The sequence below is a fragment of the Perognathus longimembris genome, chromosome 14, assembly GCF_023159225.1.
Source record: "Perognathus longimembris pacificus isolate PPM17 chromosome 14, ASM2315922v1, whole genome shotgun sequence".
Classification (NCBI taxonomy): Eukaryota; Metazoa; Chordata; class Mammalia; order Rodentia; family Heteromyidae; genus Perognathus; species Perognathus longimembris.
The window spans coordinates 53652590-53669740 of record NC_063174.1 but is presented as its reverse complement, the minus strand read 5'-3'; the positions used below and the strand labels follow the sequence as shown (position 1 = coordinate 53669740).

General features: G+C 55.6%; 1 protein-coding gene across 3 annotated transcripts in view; it reads left to right on the top strand.

Moving 5' to 3' along the window:
* The window catches only part of Ccdc88c (coiled-coil domain containing 88C), a 107045-nt gene that overhangs the window by 52368 nt on the left and 37526 nt on the right, over positions 1-17151 (top strand). For all 3 annotated transcript variants that reach the window (XR_007213160.1, XR_007213159.1, XM_048361925.1), the window contains exons 5-12: positions 1537-1595; positions 2552-2635; positions 5519-5659; positions 5891-6075; positions 6639-6720; positions 7004-7162; positions 14878-15024; positions 15559-15703. Coding sequence is in view for 1 of the 3 variants with exons in the window: in XM_048361925.1 (XP_048217882.1) it covers positions 1537-1595; positions 2552-2635; positions 5519-5659; positions 5891-6075; positions 6639-6720; positions 7004-7162; positions 14878-15024; positions 15559-15703 (1002 nt within the window). In the remaining 2 variants the exon portion in view is untranslated. The remainder of the gene's footprint in view (positions 1-1536; positions 1596-2551; positions 2636-5518; positions 5660-5890; positions 6076-6638; positions 6721-7003; positions 7163-14877; positions 15025-15558; positions 15704-17151) is intronic.

Below are 17151 nucleotides of genomic sequence, written 5' to 3'. Positions count from 1 at the left end.
TGCGGCAGGCAGAGGGGCCACAAAATGGATCTCGCTGTAGGGAGGGAGAGGAGCCGGTGACGATGGGGCAGGGGCTGCCCTTTGGTGTCTGCCCAAAGGCATGTGAGGGGCACTTGGCTGTGATCTGGGGCCCGAGGTGGGGGAAGGAGGTGGGGTGGGGTGGTAGGGCCACTGGCGGCTGGCTTGTCTGGAGGGCATTCCCTGTCTCCTTGCCAAAGCCAACATGAAGTGGTTGGTCAGCGCTCTACACTGAAGGGAGCTGCGCGCGCGTCGCATGGTGACTGGGGACTGTGGATTAGATTCCTCTTACTGGCAGAGGCTTGCCACGGGTGTCCCTGAGAGCAGGGAGCCAGACGAGGGCCCCGTGGCCCAGCCCCGCCCTTTCCCATCCACCTTGCAGCTGTCTAGAGCAGGCGGGGGGGGGGGGGGCGGGCAGGGGGGTGACCTCCAGCTACAGTGCTGAGCTGGACAGCGGCGCCGGTGTTCAGGGAATTCCATGCTCAGCTGTGTGTGCTGAGAGCCTGAGGACGAGGTTGCCTTAACTACATGCACCGCAGGGCCAAAATGGACCCCAGCGGTAGGTCTTGGGCAGGAGTTTGGTCTTCTCCTCGCATAAGCCTTCGGAGAAAACGGTGCTAATTTTGGCCTATCCTTCAGCCCGGATGGGACAGACAGGCTGAGATGACAGAAGCAAAAAGGATCGTAGCTTTTCTTTTCTTTTTTTTTTTAAACCGAAAGGAAGTCCCACCCACCCCCTACAGACAAGTTGCCTCCAACTTACAAGGTGTGGCAACAGAGGTTAGGAGACAGATTTGTTCAGGACACTGCAGTCCCGGGTGACCAGGGCAGGCCTGAAGCCCAGAGGCCCAGACCTTGTTGAGGTGATTAAGGTGCGCTCGGCCTCCAAAGTGGCACTGTGGCTCAAAGGGGTAGAGCACCAGCCTTGAGTGAAAGAACTCAAGGGCAGTGCCCAGGCCCTGAATTCAAGTCCCACCACAGACAAGTTAAAAAAAAAAAAAAGATGTGGCTTTGTTGTCTGTGGTTGCTTTCAAACATTGCAGCCAAGCCCCGAAACTCAGACAAGAAGCGGGGACGGAGATGGAATTAGACATGCCAAGTGTTGACCCGGTGATGCCGGGCACCTGGGGGGCCACGTCCTGTCCTATCCTGCCCCGTCTGCCTGCAACTTGGCGAAAGGGAAAGCGGTGTGTGGCGACTGGGCCTTGCGGTGGGATTGTCCCCTCCTTGCAAACTTGGCTTAGCACGCACAGGAACAGTCATGGTGGAGACCTATTGAGGAGGCATCCCAATGGCAAAGGGCTTCCGACGGATGTGCATAGAATGCGCGTGGTAAAAAATAACTCTTTAGTCACCTAAGTGGCTGTCCTGGCTGGCTGGTATTGGGGTATTTGTCCGTTTGTTTTCTTTATCTTAACTGTTTGGTTTTTTTTTACCCCTTTCAGCAAGCACGTACCATTGGGGGAATTTCCAACATAGTTGAACCTAATTAAAAATGTTGTTGTTCTTTTGGCACAGGGAAGAGCATGGAAGAGATTAAGAAGGTGTTGTTGCTGGTGCTGGGCTGTGCCGTCCAGGTAGGACTGGGCAGGACCTGGGGGGCCCCTGCCCTTGTAGCTGCCCTGTGTTGGGGCTGGCAGGGACAATCATTCTCAGCCCCACCCTTTGACTTCACTCGTGCCCAGCCAGATTGTAACAGCTTGAGATGTCGTAAGTCAGGGGCCACAGGAGATTGTAACAGCTTGAGATGTTGTAAGCAGGGGGCCCACAGGTGGCTCGCCACGCCTGTGGCTGAGATCTGGGGCATCTCAGTTTGAAGCCAGCCCAGGCAGAACAGTCTGCACAAGACGCTCCAAAACAGCCAGCAAAGAGCACGCAAGAGATGTGGCTCAAGCGGTAAGAGCACCAGCTAAGCAAGCAAGCAGAGCAAGTGGTGCGAGGCTCTGAGTTCAAATCTCGGTGGTGATGGGGCAAACAACCCAAGGTGGGAGTTGTGTACAGTTCAGTGGTAGAGTACTTGTTTAGCACATGCAAGCAAGGCCTTGTGTCCCATCCCCAACACCACCACCCAAAAATTTAAAAAACCCTGTCTGACCTTTTTACAAGTAGTATGTTCCCACCTTTCTTTGTGCTGGGCGCGGCCATCTTGTGCAGCACTGATTCGAAACACCATTTTTTTTGTGTGTGTGTGTGTGTGTGTGTGTGTGTGTGTGTGTGTGTGTCCGTCCCATGCAGGCAACCATTGGGAACATTCCATCTGGGAGGCAGGGCTTAAGGGGATGAGCTTGTGAAACGAGCTCCTATAGGTGGGCAGAGCAGCCTTCTCAGAAATCTATCCGAGGGTTTGTAGGGACAAAGTGATCTTATTACAAATGAGAAAGCAGGTGGGGGCTGGGAGGGTGTCATGCCTAAACTGAAGCCTCAGGTTTGCCCTCCCTCAAGAAAGTCTTCCATTGATACATACGTACACACATATACACATATACACATATGTATGTATGTACATATGTATGTATGTATCTCCTCCCCACAGTGTGAGAGGAAGGAGGAATTCATCGAGAGGATCAAACAGCTGGACATCGAGACCCAGGCTGGCATTGTGGCTCACATCCAAGAGGTAACAGTGGGCGCGTGTTTTGGCCTCTGCCCTGGGGCAGCAGGAGGCCCCAAGCTACGTTTCAAGCTACGTCATGTGACCCTAGTGAGTAGTTTTGCTAATTTAAGGCCTCTGACACCACAGACCAGATCGACTGTGTTCGGAAAGGTAGCCATCAGGAAGCTAAAATAGGAGTATAAAAAAAAAAAAACCCAAAAAACAATTAAGAACCCGGTACCTCAATCAAATCTTCTGTCTCCTTCTTCTTGCCTTATATGGACTTCAGACTATTTTTAAGAGCTGTCAACTAGTTTAGGCTCAGAATTTGATTTACAGGCCCTGAAAATGTATTCTGGCAAATGTCACCCTGTGCCGATGGTTGATCGAGAAGCGGGGCGGGGTGGAGAGCACGCGCAAGTGAGCGACATCCTCTGCTGTCAGCGATACACAGCGCGCAGGGAGACAGGCTGAGCCACGTGGGAGTCAAAGCTGGGAGTCCAGAGGTGGCCCGGGGTATCTCAGCCTCCGGGGTGAGGCTGGGAGGAGACACTGCATTGAACGTCACCCCCAGAGAAGGACAGGCAGACTTTCCTGCTCTCTCTACCCTTGACGTGGACAGAGAACGTATCACTTAGAAAGGTGATACTTTCTTGGGGGTCATGCACCCAACTTGAAAACGAAAGGACAGGTAGATTTCTTGCTGCAGCTCAGTGTTCAATTCTGCCCTACGTGCAGATGAAAGAAAGGAGTGTAGCCGGGCGCTGGTGGCTCACGCCTGTAATCCTAACTACTCAGGGGGCTGAGATCGGAGGATCAGGGTTTAAAGTCAGCCTGGGAGGGAATGTCCGTGAGACTCTTCTCTCCAGATAACCAACAAAAAGCCAGAGAACGAGCTGTGGCTTAATTGGCAGAGCACCAGCCTTGAGCAAAAAAAGCTAAGGGACAGCACCCAGGTTCTAAGTCCAAGCACCTGTACCAGCGCGTGCGCACACACACACACAATGAAGTGTGTAGGAGCTGATGTGTTATTGTCAGAGGCAGCTGAACACACCGCCTTGGTGGAGACAGATAGGGGTCATTGCAGGCAGGGGGGCTGGCCAAGCCGGCGTCAAGTGAAAGTCAATATTTTAGCAAGTATTTTCAACTATTATTGACCACCTGTTAGTCTCAAAGCCATTCTGCCTCGTTAATTTCCTTACGTGTCTGTGTTTTGAAAATGTATCCGTCCAGTAACCAGGTCCTTGAGCTTTATCAAGAGCTCTTTGCCCCTCACTGTCGTCCCTGACCCAACAGCAGGATATTAAAAATCATACCAATAATGCAGCCTGGCAAAGTCCTTTGTGATGATCAGTTCAATGATTGGCACTGGGGGCTGGCCAGAATTAATTGGGCAGTTTTTTAAAAGTTCTAGTCCGGGTTCAGCTGTATGGCTTAGGTGGTAGAGTGCCAGCCAGCAAGCAAAAGCATCAGATACTGAGTTCCAGTCTCAGACTTGGATTTAAAAAAAAAAAGTTCTGGTGCCCAGCACTCGGGAGCAGGACAGGGGAGAAGTTTGAGTCTTTAACTGAAATCCCTCTACATGCCTGTGTCCTTAAAGTATGCCACGTGGCCTGAAGATTCTGAGTTTCCCTAGCTGGCCCTGATGTGAATCGGGGCTAGACCCAGCCTGGGACTCCCAGCTCCTGACTTAGGGTGCCCCATGCCATGAGGTGAGATCTCTTCTCATGCCGAGATGAGCCCGGTCCAGATCTGTCCTTTCTGAGAGTGGAAAGGAGAGGGTGGTGTCTTTTTTTTTTTTTTTTTTTTTTGGCCTGTCCTGGGGTTTGAACTCAGGGCCTGAGTTCTGTCCCTCTGCCTCTCTGTGCTCAGTGTGAGCCACACTTGAGCCACAGAGCTACTAGCACCTTTCTCTGCTCATGTGGTACTGAGGAATCAAACCCAGGGCCTCATGCATGCTAGGCAAGCACTCTACACTAAGCCACATCCCTGGCCCAGGGTGGTGCCTTGATACGACTTTGACTTTACTTATCTGTGTTTTGTGTTTGCTTTTTTTTTTTTTTTTTTTTTTTAAAGCCATTCTGCCTATCTCTTGGTCTACTGGAAGAATCTTTTCAGGGGCGCTTTCCCAGGTGTATACCCCTGGCTTCCTCATTGTTCTGTCCCTCTGCCACTGAATGCTATACTGTTTTTCTCTTCCAAAAATGAGTCAGTGGAGCTGGGTGCCAGTGGCTCACGCCTGTCATCCTAGCTACTTGCAAAGCTGAGATCTGAGGATCCCGGTTCAAAGCCACTATGGGTAAACAACCCCATGAGACTCTTGGCCCAATATTTGAGCCCTAGTACTGGCACAAAAAGAGAGGGAGCGAGGGAGGGAGGGAATGCACTGGATCTCCCTGCTCGAGGGAGGAGATGAGGCAGGCCTTCCTCCGTGGCCCGGGGGACTAAGCTTTCCTCAGAATCGCTTTGGTTTCTGCACAGCTTCCCCAAGAGTGCTCTGTACCCTACATTCTGAGGCTCGACATTTTTGCCCTGTTTGACTGGATTAAGTCCTCTTCCTCATCTCCTTTATGTTAGCTCCAGTGCAAACATCTTGTTATCCAGTCCCTTGTAGGGGAACTATTTTAAGAAGTGGGTATGGGGTGTTTGTTGTCAAGTGGTGGGGGGTATTTAAAAAAGACTTGAAAGCAGCTGTGGCGTGTGCAGCGGATCTCCGTGGAAGTTTGTCTACATTCCCTTAAGAAGCCCTCCTGCTCCCCCCCCCCCACCCGGGAAACTTGCCAGCGAGGGGTTCATAATGTCCGCCTGGAGAAGGAGGTGCTCTGCACAGTGCTGTGGTCTCTACGTGGGGGGCCCCCCACGGTGGGCCCGGAGCCCCTGCAGCGCTGGCCTGTGTTGTGCTCACAGGTGACCCACAACCAGGAGAATGTGTTCGACCTGCAGTGGCTGGAGCTGCCGGACGTGGCCCCGGAGGAGCTGGAGGCCCTGTCCCGGAGCATGGTGTTCCACCTGCGCCGGCTCATCGACGAGAGGGACGAGTGCACCGAGGTGCGCTGGGGCCGGGACGGGCCCAGGGACCCGGCTGCCCTCCGTCATCCCCTCTGTCTCCCACCCCGGCCTGGTCAGGGTCTGGTGGGGCGCGGCCACTTCCTGCGGTCAGGACTCGTTCAGTCAGGGGGCACTGAGGGGGGCCGGGGTGGGGGGGCAGGCATCTCCGTGGGGGCCGCTCGCCAGCAAGCGCGCTACCGCGTGTCCTCCCCCTGCCCTCCGCTGCTGCAGCTGATCGTGGACCTGACGCAGGAGCGGGACTACCTGCAGGCGCAGCACCCGCCCAGCCCCGTCAAGTCCTCCAGCGCCGACTCCACGCCCAGCCCCACCAGCAGCCTCTCCAGCGAGGACAGGCAGCACCTGGCGGTGGAGCTGGCCGACACCAAGGCCAGGCTGCGGCGCGTCCGGCAGGAGCTGTGAGTTCCTGGCTGTGTGTGCGGCCTCGGGGAGGGGAGTGTGTGTGTGGGGGGGGGCACAGTTCTAGTGCAAAAGGGAGAACTCTGAGAGCGTGTGGCGCTGGAGCTGGCGGGGGAGGGGGGTGTCTTTGAGCTAGCCCTGGCTGAGGCCACATGGAGGACAGACAGACAGACAGGGCCTCTTCCCCGTCTCCAGACTCCTCCCAGCCCAGTCGCTCTCTATAGAAGCGGACCACTTTCCCCTCTCAGGCCGGGGCCGGGGCCAGGATGATGACGTGGTTTTCCTGGCTGGAGAGAGGATGCACCTCACCCCACCTAGGGAGTCTCAGCTGGTGATTAGCACTCGCCCATCTTCTGGGAAGCCGCCTGCCTCCACCTCCCTGTCCTCGGTCCCAGCAGCCTGGCTGTAGAAACCCCATGGCTGCGGCTGGGGTCTTCCGCCTTTAGAAGGGAACCCACACAGTGGATGGGTCGAGTTGAGGAGCAGACATTCGATAATTCAAGAATTTGGAGTGATGAGCATTTGTGTAGCCCCATCTTCTTCCTCCCCCCTCCCCTTGCAGGGAGGACAAGACGGAGCAGCTCGTGGACACCAGACACGAGGTAGATCAGCTGGTGCTGGAGCTGCAGAAGGTCAAGCAGGAGGTGAGCCTCGCCCGGCCCGGCCTGGCCTGGCCGACAACTGCATCCAGGGGGTTGGAGGACCAGGGAGGCAGCGGTGGTTGTGTCCAGCAGTGCCGTCCCAGAGCTCCCTTGGGGGTTACTGTGCTTCTTATGACAGCAGGAAGAGACCCCCCCCAGGGGCCTGCACACCCAGCCCCTTGTCTACTAGGGTGCTCCAGTGCCCCCACACTGAGAAACTTGACCCTTTCTATCCCCTAACCCCTTGGGGAGGCTTAAGATGTGTTTCCCCTCCGCCATCTTGCAGAACATTCAGCTGGCTGCCGACGCCCGGTCAGCCCGAGCCTATCGGGATGAACTGGACTCCCTGAGGGAGAAGGCGAACCGCGTGGAGAGGCTGGAGATGGAGCTGGTCCGCTGCAAGGAGAAACTGCACGACGTGGACTTCTACAAGGCCCGCATGGAGGTAGGCGACATCCTTGGGGTGCGGGGTGAGGCTTGGGCACACCCTCAGATGTACGTGCTCTGACGGGCCTGTCCTCGGAGGATTTGGGGGATAGGAGCCATGAAATGATGAGAGAGCCATTTCTCTTACTTCCCGGCCTGTCCGGATTCCCTAAAGCATTTTCCTCCCGTGCCTTTGTTTCTAAGTGTGAGGCAGGTGAGAGAAGGCACAATGGTTGGCTTGTGAAGGGCGTTAGTTTCCTTAGAGGGTTTTCCTCCTACTTCATGCCACAAAGCTGACCTTCTCATTTCACTACCGCACTCTTTCAAAAATGTTGTTATCGTTAATTTGTAAAGGTGATGTACAGAGGGGTTATGGTTACATAAGTCAGGTAGAGAGCATATTTCTTTTTAGACATGTCACTATTCTCTCTCTTTCTCCCAGTTTTTCCCTCCCACCCCCCCACACAAGTTGTATAGTTGATTTTCCATCTAGTGGCTAGTGAGTACCACTGCTGCATTTGTTTACCTTTAGTCCCTCCATTTCTGTGCCCCTCTTACCTTCCCAAAGACAGATAAATGAACAAATAAGACAACAAAGAAAAAAATACCTCTTGTTTTCATTTAGCTTACTCCCTTTTTTTTTTTTTTTTTTTTGCCAGTCCTGGGGCTTGAACTCAGGGCCTGAGCACTGTCCCTGGCTTCTTTTTGCTCTACCACTTGAGCCACAGCACCACTTCTGGCTTTTTCTGTATATGTGGTAAGGGCTTCATGCATGCTAGGCGGAGCACTCTACCACTAGGCCACATTCCCAGCCCCTTTTAACACTTCTTGCAGCCTCATTTGCTAGGACTCTTGTTTCCTCATCTATAAAGTAAGAATAGGAATACTACTGGTTTTGTTGTTGTTGTTTTGTTTTTTTGCCAGTCCTAGGGCTTGAACTCAGGGCCTGGGCGCTGTCCACTACCACTTTGCACCCTACCACTTGAGCCACAGCACCACTTCCAGCCATTTCAGACATTTATTGGAGATGAGTCTCATGGACTTTCCTGCCTGGGCTGGCTTTGAACTATGATCCTCAGATCTCAGCCCCCTGAGTAGCCAGGATTATAGGTGTGAGCCACCGGCACCCAGCTGGGATACTACTGCTTTAAAAGATAAAAGAGGTGAAATCTCTGTGCAGTAGCGGGTGAGGGGCAGAGTATCTGAACTGGGAGAGAAGGGTGTGGCTAGCACCTGTTGAAGAGACTTTGTTTTTGTGCTACCGGGGTTTGAACTCAGGACGTTGCTCTCACTGTTTGCTCTACCACTTGAGCCACGCCTTTTGCCAGGTTTTTGCTGGTGATCTTTGGAGATCGGGAGTGGGAGTCTTGCAGACATTTCTTTCCATACTAACTTTGAATGGATCTCTGCCCCCGATAGCTAGGATTACAGGCATGAGCTACTTGCACCTGGCTGAAGGGACGCCTTTAATGGAAGAAACCAACAGTCCTGAAGTCTCTACTCAGCAGCCTGGTGGCTTCTGAACACAGTCTTGAGAAGCTGGTGTTGTGCTGCCTCACGGTGGGGCTCTGCATGCGTCCGCGGGCTGGCTTCATGCTCTGGGCGCCGGAGTCCCTGGGCTGGCCGGTGGGGTGCAGGGAGCTGCGGCCCGGCACCGGCACGGAGGGGTATTCCCCACGTCGTGTGAGTGCCTGGTGACTCACCTTGCCCCCTCCTCGGAGATGGAGGCAGGATAAGGGCTGCCGGGGTCTGGGTGAGGGACCCAGGCAGCAAATTCCTTCCTCCTTTTGTCTCGTACGCAGCCCGCCGGCTCTGCCATCGACAGGAGGCATGGATCTCGGCATGAATGGTTTCAGGGTGTGGACACATACTGACTGTGTGCCACAGTTAGGAGCTCGTCATCTCTCCGTATGTCACCAGAACAGCTGCGGGCCTCTGTTGAACACGCACATTCCTGAGCACAGACCCCCGCCCCCTCGTGCCCACCCGTGAACCCTGGAAGTCTTGGTTCACTGCCACTCCCTCCATACACGCAAGCTAAATTCTCACCGGCTGCAGGTGGACCAGGGCGTCTCTGTGGCCCGCCCTCTTCATGGGCATGGGGAGGCCTGCCGGCAGCTCTGTGACAGAGCCTGGAGCCCTGAGAGCGAGGCCGTGTCTCACTTGATCCGCAGCCCTGAGCTCCTTGCGCACACCCAGCCCTTGGGAGGAATTCATGGCAGGTGTCAGGGACTTTAAGTCTTGCAGCATGAGCAAAGGCAGGGGAGAAGCGTGGGCCTTGGAACAACTGGTTGTAAAGGCCATCAGAACAGGACCCTGGCTGCGGCTCTTGTGCCAGCTCCCCCTGTGTGTGGCACTGAGGAGCAGCACGTGTGGGGGGGAGGGTCCTGTGTGTGGTACTGAGGAGCAGCGTTGGGGGTGGGGGGGGGATGTAACCCTGGCATTCTCCCGGAGAGCCTATCAGACCAGCCCTCAGAAAGCACGAAACACAGAACACAAACTTGTATGATTGCGTTTTAAACATTTGGGGTCTCTTTTTTTTGTGGCTCTCGAGTCGCTTAAGAGGCAGCAGCAGGGGCTGGGGATATAGCCTAGTGGCAAGAGTGCCTGCCTCAGATACACAAGGCCCTAGGTTCGATTCCCCAGCACCACATATACAGAAAACGGCCAGAAGCGGCGCTGTGGCTCAAGTGGCAGAGTGCTAGCCTTGAGCGGGAAGAAGCCAGGGACAGTGCTCAGGCCCTGAGTCCAAGGCCCAGGACTGGCCAAAAAAAAAAAAGAGGCAGCAGCAGCAAGGGCCTCTGGGGAGGGGAAGAGGTGGGCGGGCCCCCGGCTGACCCCTGACTTCCTTTCACCAACTGTAGTGCAGCTCCGGGCCGCATCTGCAGCGCGAGGGTTGCAGCTGCGTGGGAGGAGGTGGAGGCCGAGGGAGTTCCTAGAAGTTCTCCTTCCTTATATTTTACGACTGGCTGAAAATTTCCCTCCCGGGCAAAGGGCAAAGATGCCGAAGCCGAGTGTGTCCCGGGCAGAGGCGCCAGGGCTCTGGTGGCTCCTGTGTGGATTGACAGCTGTCCTGGGCAGGGTTGGCCTGAGAAACAGCCTCAGAGGCAGAGACCTCGCCAGCCCCGTCCTCGCTGCAGCACCAACTTGCTGGTGTTGGGCAAGGCATCGTCTTTATGTACGGGTAAAGGTGCCGTCTGACTACTCCTGAGCCTAAGAGGCCCCGGGTCACCAACGGTAGGGAACCACAGAACAGGGAGTAGCCTGTGGTAAAGGAGGCAGCCAGGGGGTCGGGTGTGGTCATTGGCAAGGACCCAGCACTTAGGAGCCGGGTTTGTGATCTGCGCATGTTACTTCTATGTCCTACCCCAAATTCAAGGTCATACTCCTGAGGTGACAGTGGTGTGACCAGGATCTGGAAAGGTTAAAAGGGGGTGCCCCGGGTTCAGAGTGCACTGCCCATTTGGGCTTGGGAGGTGCGGCCCAGCCCTGCCCCCCTTCCCGAGGCTGACTGTCTCGGCCATGCTCGGGAACTCCTTCCTCCCCTCGCTTTTCCCATCACCTCCACTGGGGACGGAGCTCAGGAGATGGGTGTTCCTTGGAGTCCAAGGCCTTTGCTTTTGCTCTGGATTTCTGCTTTCCGGCCTCTGCGTCTGTGTAGCCCACAGGAATCTCAGAGCTCATGTGTCCAATGAGTCCATTGTCTTTCTGAGTTGTCTCCAGACTGCACTCTGGCTAATTAAGCCAGTGTGGTCGGCCTCTATCCTTGCTTTTTTCTCCACTCTCCCCCGTCATCCTCCGAGCCCAGCCTTGCTGTCTCAGCGTCAGGTGTGCGCATGCCCAGCCATCCCCAACTCCTGAGATACCTGCTTGGGTTTTTGCGGAGTCTGCATGTGAGATACTGCCCAAATCTGCATTGCCATGTCGCTACCCAGTGACTCAGTGGACATCTCTCCCCTGCCCAGCCCAATCAACAGGTGCATCCCCAGCCACCCACCTCCCTCCCTCCCTCCCTCCCAAACCTTAAGGCCCAGGCATCAGGGTTTAGGCCCTTGCAGGGCTGGGCAGGTAAAGCTCAGGCTGCACCTCTGGTCTCCTGCTTCTCCATTTCCTCCCCAAACCCCCTTACTCCAGGCAGTTGTGTGTGTGGCTCTGTCGCGATGCGTCTTCCCGTCTCCCTCACCAGGCCAGGGAAGGGGAGCGAGCTGTGCCTCGCTCACTGTCTGCCCAGGGCCTGGCTACTCAGGAGCCAACAAAGTATCGTGCAGATAGGTAGGCCAGCATCACTTTTATGAATGACATTTTATTGGAACACAGCTAGACCCATTTGTTGTCTCTCGCTGCTCTTGTACAACCCCTGCAAGGTTGAGTAGTTCCCACAGAGACTTTGAACTTGCAGACCTGAAAGTATTTCCCATCCGGTCCTTTGCAGACTGGGCCGTCTATCTAGCCCTGAATGGCTTTTAAATGAGCAGTGCTCTGGATATTTCTGTGGCGCCCGCAAGGGTTAAGCTCTAGTGTTACCGCTGTGTTTCAGCCTTGCGGTGGCCCTGCAAGGTGTAGCAGCGCGGATTGGTTCCTCTCCCTTCTTCCGAGGAGAAAGGGGAAGGTTAATTTGTAACTTGCCCACTGTTGCAGTTGCTAAGCAGGTGGGCTGGGGTCGGAACGCAGCTGGCGGCCCCTGAGCCTTGACCAGCTGCCAGCCAGCGAGCCCCAGCTACACAAGAGGGAAGAAAGAAGCGGCCGGAGAGAGGCGGGGGGGAGTAAAGGTGCTTACTGAGGGGGTCTGGCTGCTACTGTGGGCCCAAGGAGGGGCCCGAGCCTCCGCAGTTCATGTCAGAACTCAGGGAACGTTAAAAGCCAGGGACCTGCTAAGAATGCTTTGAACCCAGACAACCTTGCGTTCCAGCGTGGGACTCTGTGTCTTGCTCTCTGCTGCTGCTGAAGGTCTGGCCCCTGGGCGCTCCTTGGAACAGGCCATGGGTCTTGGGTTGGAGCGGATGAATAGGAGCTGGTGGAAGCTGGTCTTTTCAGAGCAGGAGCGAGCCGGGAGGTCGGTGGCCCTGAGCAGTGACCAGCTCCCCCCGCCCCCTGCAGGCCCCCACCAGCTCCTCTGCTCTCTGTTGCTGTGGACACCGGGAACCACGTGTGCTGTAAGCCGGAGCTCAGGACGCCAGAGCTTGTTTCTTTGACTCCACGTCCCCTCTGGTTTGCAGTACTTGTGGGGTGTCAGAAGGTTCCCACACACACACCAGAAAATGTTCTTTTTTTTTTTTTTTTTCTTTTTCTTCTTCTTGTTTTGATTTGTTCTTTCAGCGTTGCGCTGGGGATCCGTCTCAGAGTTTCGTTGCATGCTGAGTAATGTTCCACTCCTGAGCCCTACCCCCAGCTCTTGCAACCAGTTTTTGCCCATTAGCGGCGGGGGGAGGGGGGCTCTGTAGTTTGAGTTCTGGATCGAACTGTGTCCCATGGTGTCTGAAGTGACACTGTACCTACAATCCTAGCTACTCAGGAGGCTGAGGTAGGTCTGAGGATTGGGGTTCAAACCAGCCCAGACAGGAAAGCCTACGAGACTCTTAATTTCCAATGAATTACAAAAAAAAAAAAACAAAAAAACAAAACAGAAATGGCACTGTGACTCAAAGTGGTAGAGCGCTAGCCTTGAGCACAGACGCTCAGGGAAAGTGCCCAGGCCCTGAGTTCAAGCCCCAGGACCAACACAGCAAATAAATAAGTAAATAAATAAAGTGACGATAGCCCGGCAGCTGGAGGCCTGAGCACCCTCCTGGAGTCTGTCCTCCTGTCCACCTTAGAAGGTGGAAATCCAGGTCTCCGGCCCCCCCTGCCTGCTGCCCTCTGAGAGCCTGGAGCAGCCCTGGCTTCGTCTCCGCTGCCTCTCAGTAGCAGATTCGAAGTGGACTCTCGAGCCCTTGGGTCTGGGTCAGGCCTTTAAATAGTCGCCTTGCTCAGCTGGGGTCAGTGCCTTGGGGCAGGGGGGAGCCTGCTGACATGGGCAGGTGCCCGGGCCTGTGGGGTTGTCCTTCTCACCCCAGCACCCCAGCCTTTTGGGGGTTCCCTCAGCATATGTTTCTACATCCTGGCTTCTGAGATGGCGGCGGGACGTGTGTGTCAGCCGATGTCCTGGAGGTTGTTGAGTTAGAAATCATCTCGGGGGTGCTCTCGTGGCCTGCCGATCCCCACCCTGCCCGCAGAGCCTCGAGTCCATCACGGACCACCCCGTGCGCCACCTCCAATTCCAGACGCTCCCGCATCTCGAGAGAGGAGTGTAGCCGTCCCACCCGGGGGATTCCGGGCTAGGGGAGCGGCAGGCGGCCCGTGCTCTGGTCTCCCCCAGTCAGTGAGCAGGCCAGAGTGGATCCCCAAGCACTGCTCAGAGGGGCAACTCGGGCTGGTGTTGAAGGCCCAGTCGTAGTTGGCTATGAGGACACACTGCCGCTACACTGGGGGCCCGGGTACAGCTACCCTGGGGAGCACAGGTGGCTGGGCCCTGCCCGAACCCCACAGGAGGGAACTGGGGGGGGGGGGGCGGGGGGGGGAGACAGAGGCCACAGCAGGAAGGCCAGGCCTGTGCCCTGGCTCACGTCATTAGTATCAGCCTCAGCCTCTCCCCAACACGAGGCCCGTAAGGTTGGGTCTTCCTGGAGCTCAGGTCTAAGCCCTCTCAGCATGCCTTACCTGCATGGGTCCATTATCCGCCTTGCTTCCTCTGAGGGCTGCCCTGGGAGGGGGGACAGGTCGGGTGGGCACAGGTGCTTTCATTGCTGGGCTGTCATTAACACCACCGCCGCCCCCACATTACCCAGAAGCTGCCAGGCATTGGGTGTTGCCAAGGGTGCAAGGGAGTGGAAATTCTCCAAGAGCCACTGCGTGTTGAACGAGAGCTTGTCTGGTTGCCAGTTTCTGCCACCCTGGTGAATGTTGGGTGGGAGGAACAGACTAGACCTAGAGACGCCCCCCCCCCCCGCCCCCCCAAGCCCCTTGTGAAGGAAACTCACACTAGCGGTCTGGAGCTCTCGGCAGAGTCTGCCTGTCTGTCCAGTGAGACTGGAAATATGGTAGCCTAGTGCCAACCTGGCCTGTAGGAGATCCTGAGGTACCCAAAGTTATGTGTTTAGTTGTTGTTTGTTTTTCTTTCTGTACTGGGGATTGAACTCAGGGCTTGGGCACATAACACGAGAAAGCCCCATCCCATCACCTCCTTCATCACTCGGGGCTTCAGGCTTGCTGTGCAGGTGCTCTACCATCTGGTCCACTCCTCCAGCCCTTGTGCTTTTAGCAGGTCTTGGAGTTTCGCCTGGGGCCAGCCACAGACTCGTGGTGTTCCTAGCTATGTCTCTGAGTAGCTGCAATTATGCACCGCCGTGCTGGGCTTGCTGGTTGAGATTGGATCTCAAAGATCCTAAGTTTCAGTTTCCCAGACTATGATCCTCTTATCTCCACCACCCCCCCCAAGGGGAGATACAGGATTACCAGACTCTGCCATCACACTCCTCCTGCGTTCACTTTTCTTTTTTCTTTTTTTAAGCAGAAAAAGTGCATTTGTCCTTGCCTCATCAAGAGTCCTGCACGGCTGGTAGAAACGGAGGCAACGCTTCCTGTCATGGGCTTGTCCCTAGCTGGATTGTTGGATCCAGGGAGCTTTGGCTGAGAATCCTGTTGGCCATAACCCGGTACCCATGCCTGATGGTTTTCCTGTGTGCATTTGCTCCCCAGGAGCTGAGAGAAGACAACATCATTTTAATCGAGACGAAGGCCATGCTCGAGGAGCAGCTGACGGCCGCCCGGGCCCGCAGCGACAAGGTCCACGAACTGGAGAAAGAGAACCTGCAGCTGAAATCCAAGCTCCACGACCTGGAACTGGTACTGGGAGCCCCGCGGGTGGCGCTTGCACGAGGGCGGGGCGGGCTCCGCCACGCGTCAGGCCACCACCGTCCCCGTCAGCATCGGCAGCTGTCGACTGGAAGTGGTGTGCCTGAGCGTGGCTGGCTTGGGCGGGCGCTTACCACCCTCAAAGCAGCTTAGGACCTGTCTTGTGGGCTGCTTCCCTGAGACGGTGAACGGATGTGTGTGTCTCCTGCAAGAAGGGTCCTTGCTGGTGTTTCTGGCTTGTGCCGAGGGCTGGTGCGTGCACCCTTCCCAGGCATCTTGGCCCTGAAGCCCCCGAGGTGTCCGTCGTTACATGCCGGCTTCAGAGCCCCCCTCCGTTCAGACGGCGTTCAGGTAGAGGCCTCAGAGCTCTTCTCATAACCTAGCTGACCAGGCCAAGGGGCCTGGCAGCGATGACATGAAGGTGAACAGGTGCATGGCTCACTTCATCCTCGGTGGCTGGTGCTCCGTCTCACGGGTCTGTCTACCCAGAGTCCTACCCCCCATCCTTCTTTCCTCTTACCCTAGGACCGAGACACCGATAAGAAGCGGATTGAGGAGCTGCTGGAAGAAAACATGGTCCTCGAGATTGCTCAGAAGCAGAGCATGAATGAGTCTGCCCATCTGGGCTGGGAGCTGGAGCAGTTGTCCAAGAATGCAGACATGTCAGACGGTAGGTGGCATGTCTCCCTCTCCCCCCGCCTCCCCGATCCGGGAGCTGAGCCCTTGGCTCTGAATCTTCCTGACAGCCCATCCAAATTCACCCCAGGAAAATACGATTTCCTTCAAAGGCCATTAGGAACAGTTTCATTACCGTTCTCCCCAAGGAAAACACGAGGGCTCTGGCGGCCCTGATACCAGGACGTGAAATACAAATTAAGTGTTGCCAGGCTCCCGGGGTTCCCATACGGACACTCGGGAGCCTCTGGATCGCAGCACGCCGATACCCTGAGGACATCTTTAGCCTGTCTGTGGATGCTGAGAGCATCCTTTGGCAGGGGTGTCCCCAGTGGTTGGTAATCCCGCTATAAATACGCCCCGGCTGTGATTTCCTCGGCTCATTTGCATAATTGGTCAGGATGGATGCAGCCTGTTCCCTGTCTCCCTGGTGGGGACGCTAAGTGGCTGCTGCCCTGGCGGCCCTCCCTTCTCCCCCCGCTGCCCCCCCCCCCCGCTCCCCCCCCGCCCCAAATTGGACATTCTTGGCTAATCTGCCAGGCTTTTCTCCACCTCCTGGGCTCCCATTGCTGCTGCTGCCCTCTGCAGGCGCACAGAGGTAAGGCACGGTAGTTGTCAGTGGTGGGAAGCGGAGAGGGAGCAGGAAGCTTTGGCCCTGAGCAAACAATAAGCCAGTTCCTGTGTTTGAAAATAGCCACGTTCACAGTCCTCCGGCACTGATATTACAGGCTAATGTTTACTTAGCACTTTGCAGAGGGCGGTAGGAGCTTTGGGCTTATTTGGCGATAGCTTTTTAAAATGATGATAAACGTCTCCTAAGAAATTCTGCTAATCGGGTCATGAAGAACAGCCGCATTGTGCTGCTTCCAAGGGTCTTCCCCGTTCTCGACCTAGAAGTCCGCTGTCACTGTGATGTTGGTTTTTGTCGGCTTTGCGCCTGTGCGTGCACCAGGAGCTCTGCCTCCTCCCTGGTGGAGTGGAGGGGGGGCCACAAGCTGCCTAGGCCCGGTCCCCGTCCAGTGCCTGTCACATTCCAGAACCAGCCGCTGCTGGAACAGAAGGCCCCAGTTCACTGTTGGGCTTGTGAGCCTTTGAAGGTTGATCATCTGCATTTATTTTTCATGACATTGTTGGCTTGAACGGTGGCATCATTTGGGGAAAGCCAGGATGTACTTCTGGTTTATTTTTAGGGTGTTTTTTTTGTTTTGTTGGTCCTATGGGGCTTGAACTCAGGGCCTAAGTGCTCTCTCTGAGCTTCTTTTGCTCAAGGCTAGCGCTCTACCACTTTGAGCCACAATTCCACTTCCAGTTCTTGGGTCTCCTGTGGAACGTGTCTACCCAGGCTGGCTTCGAACTGAGATCCTCAGATCTCAGCCTGCTAAATAGCTAGGATTATAGGTGTGAGTCACCGGCACCTGGCTTTTATTTTTACTTTTAAAAAGT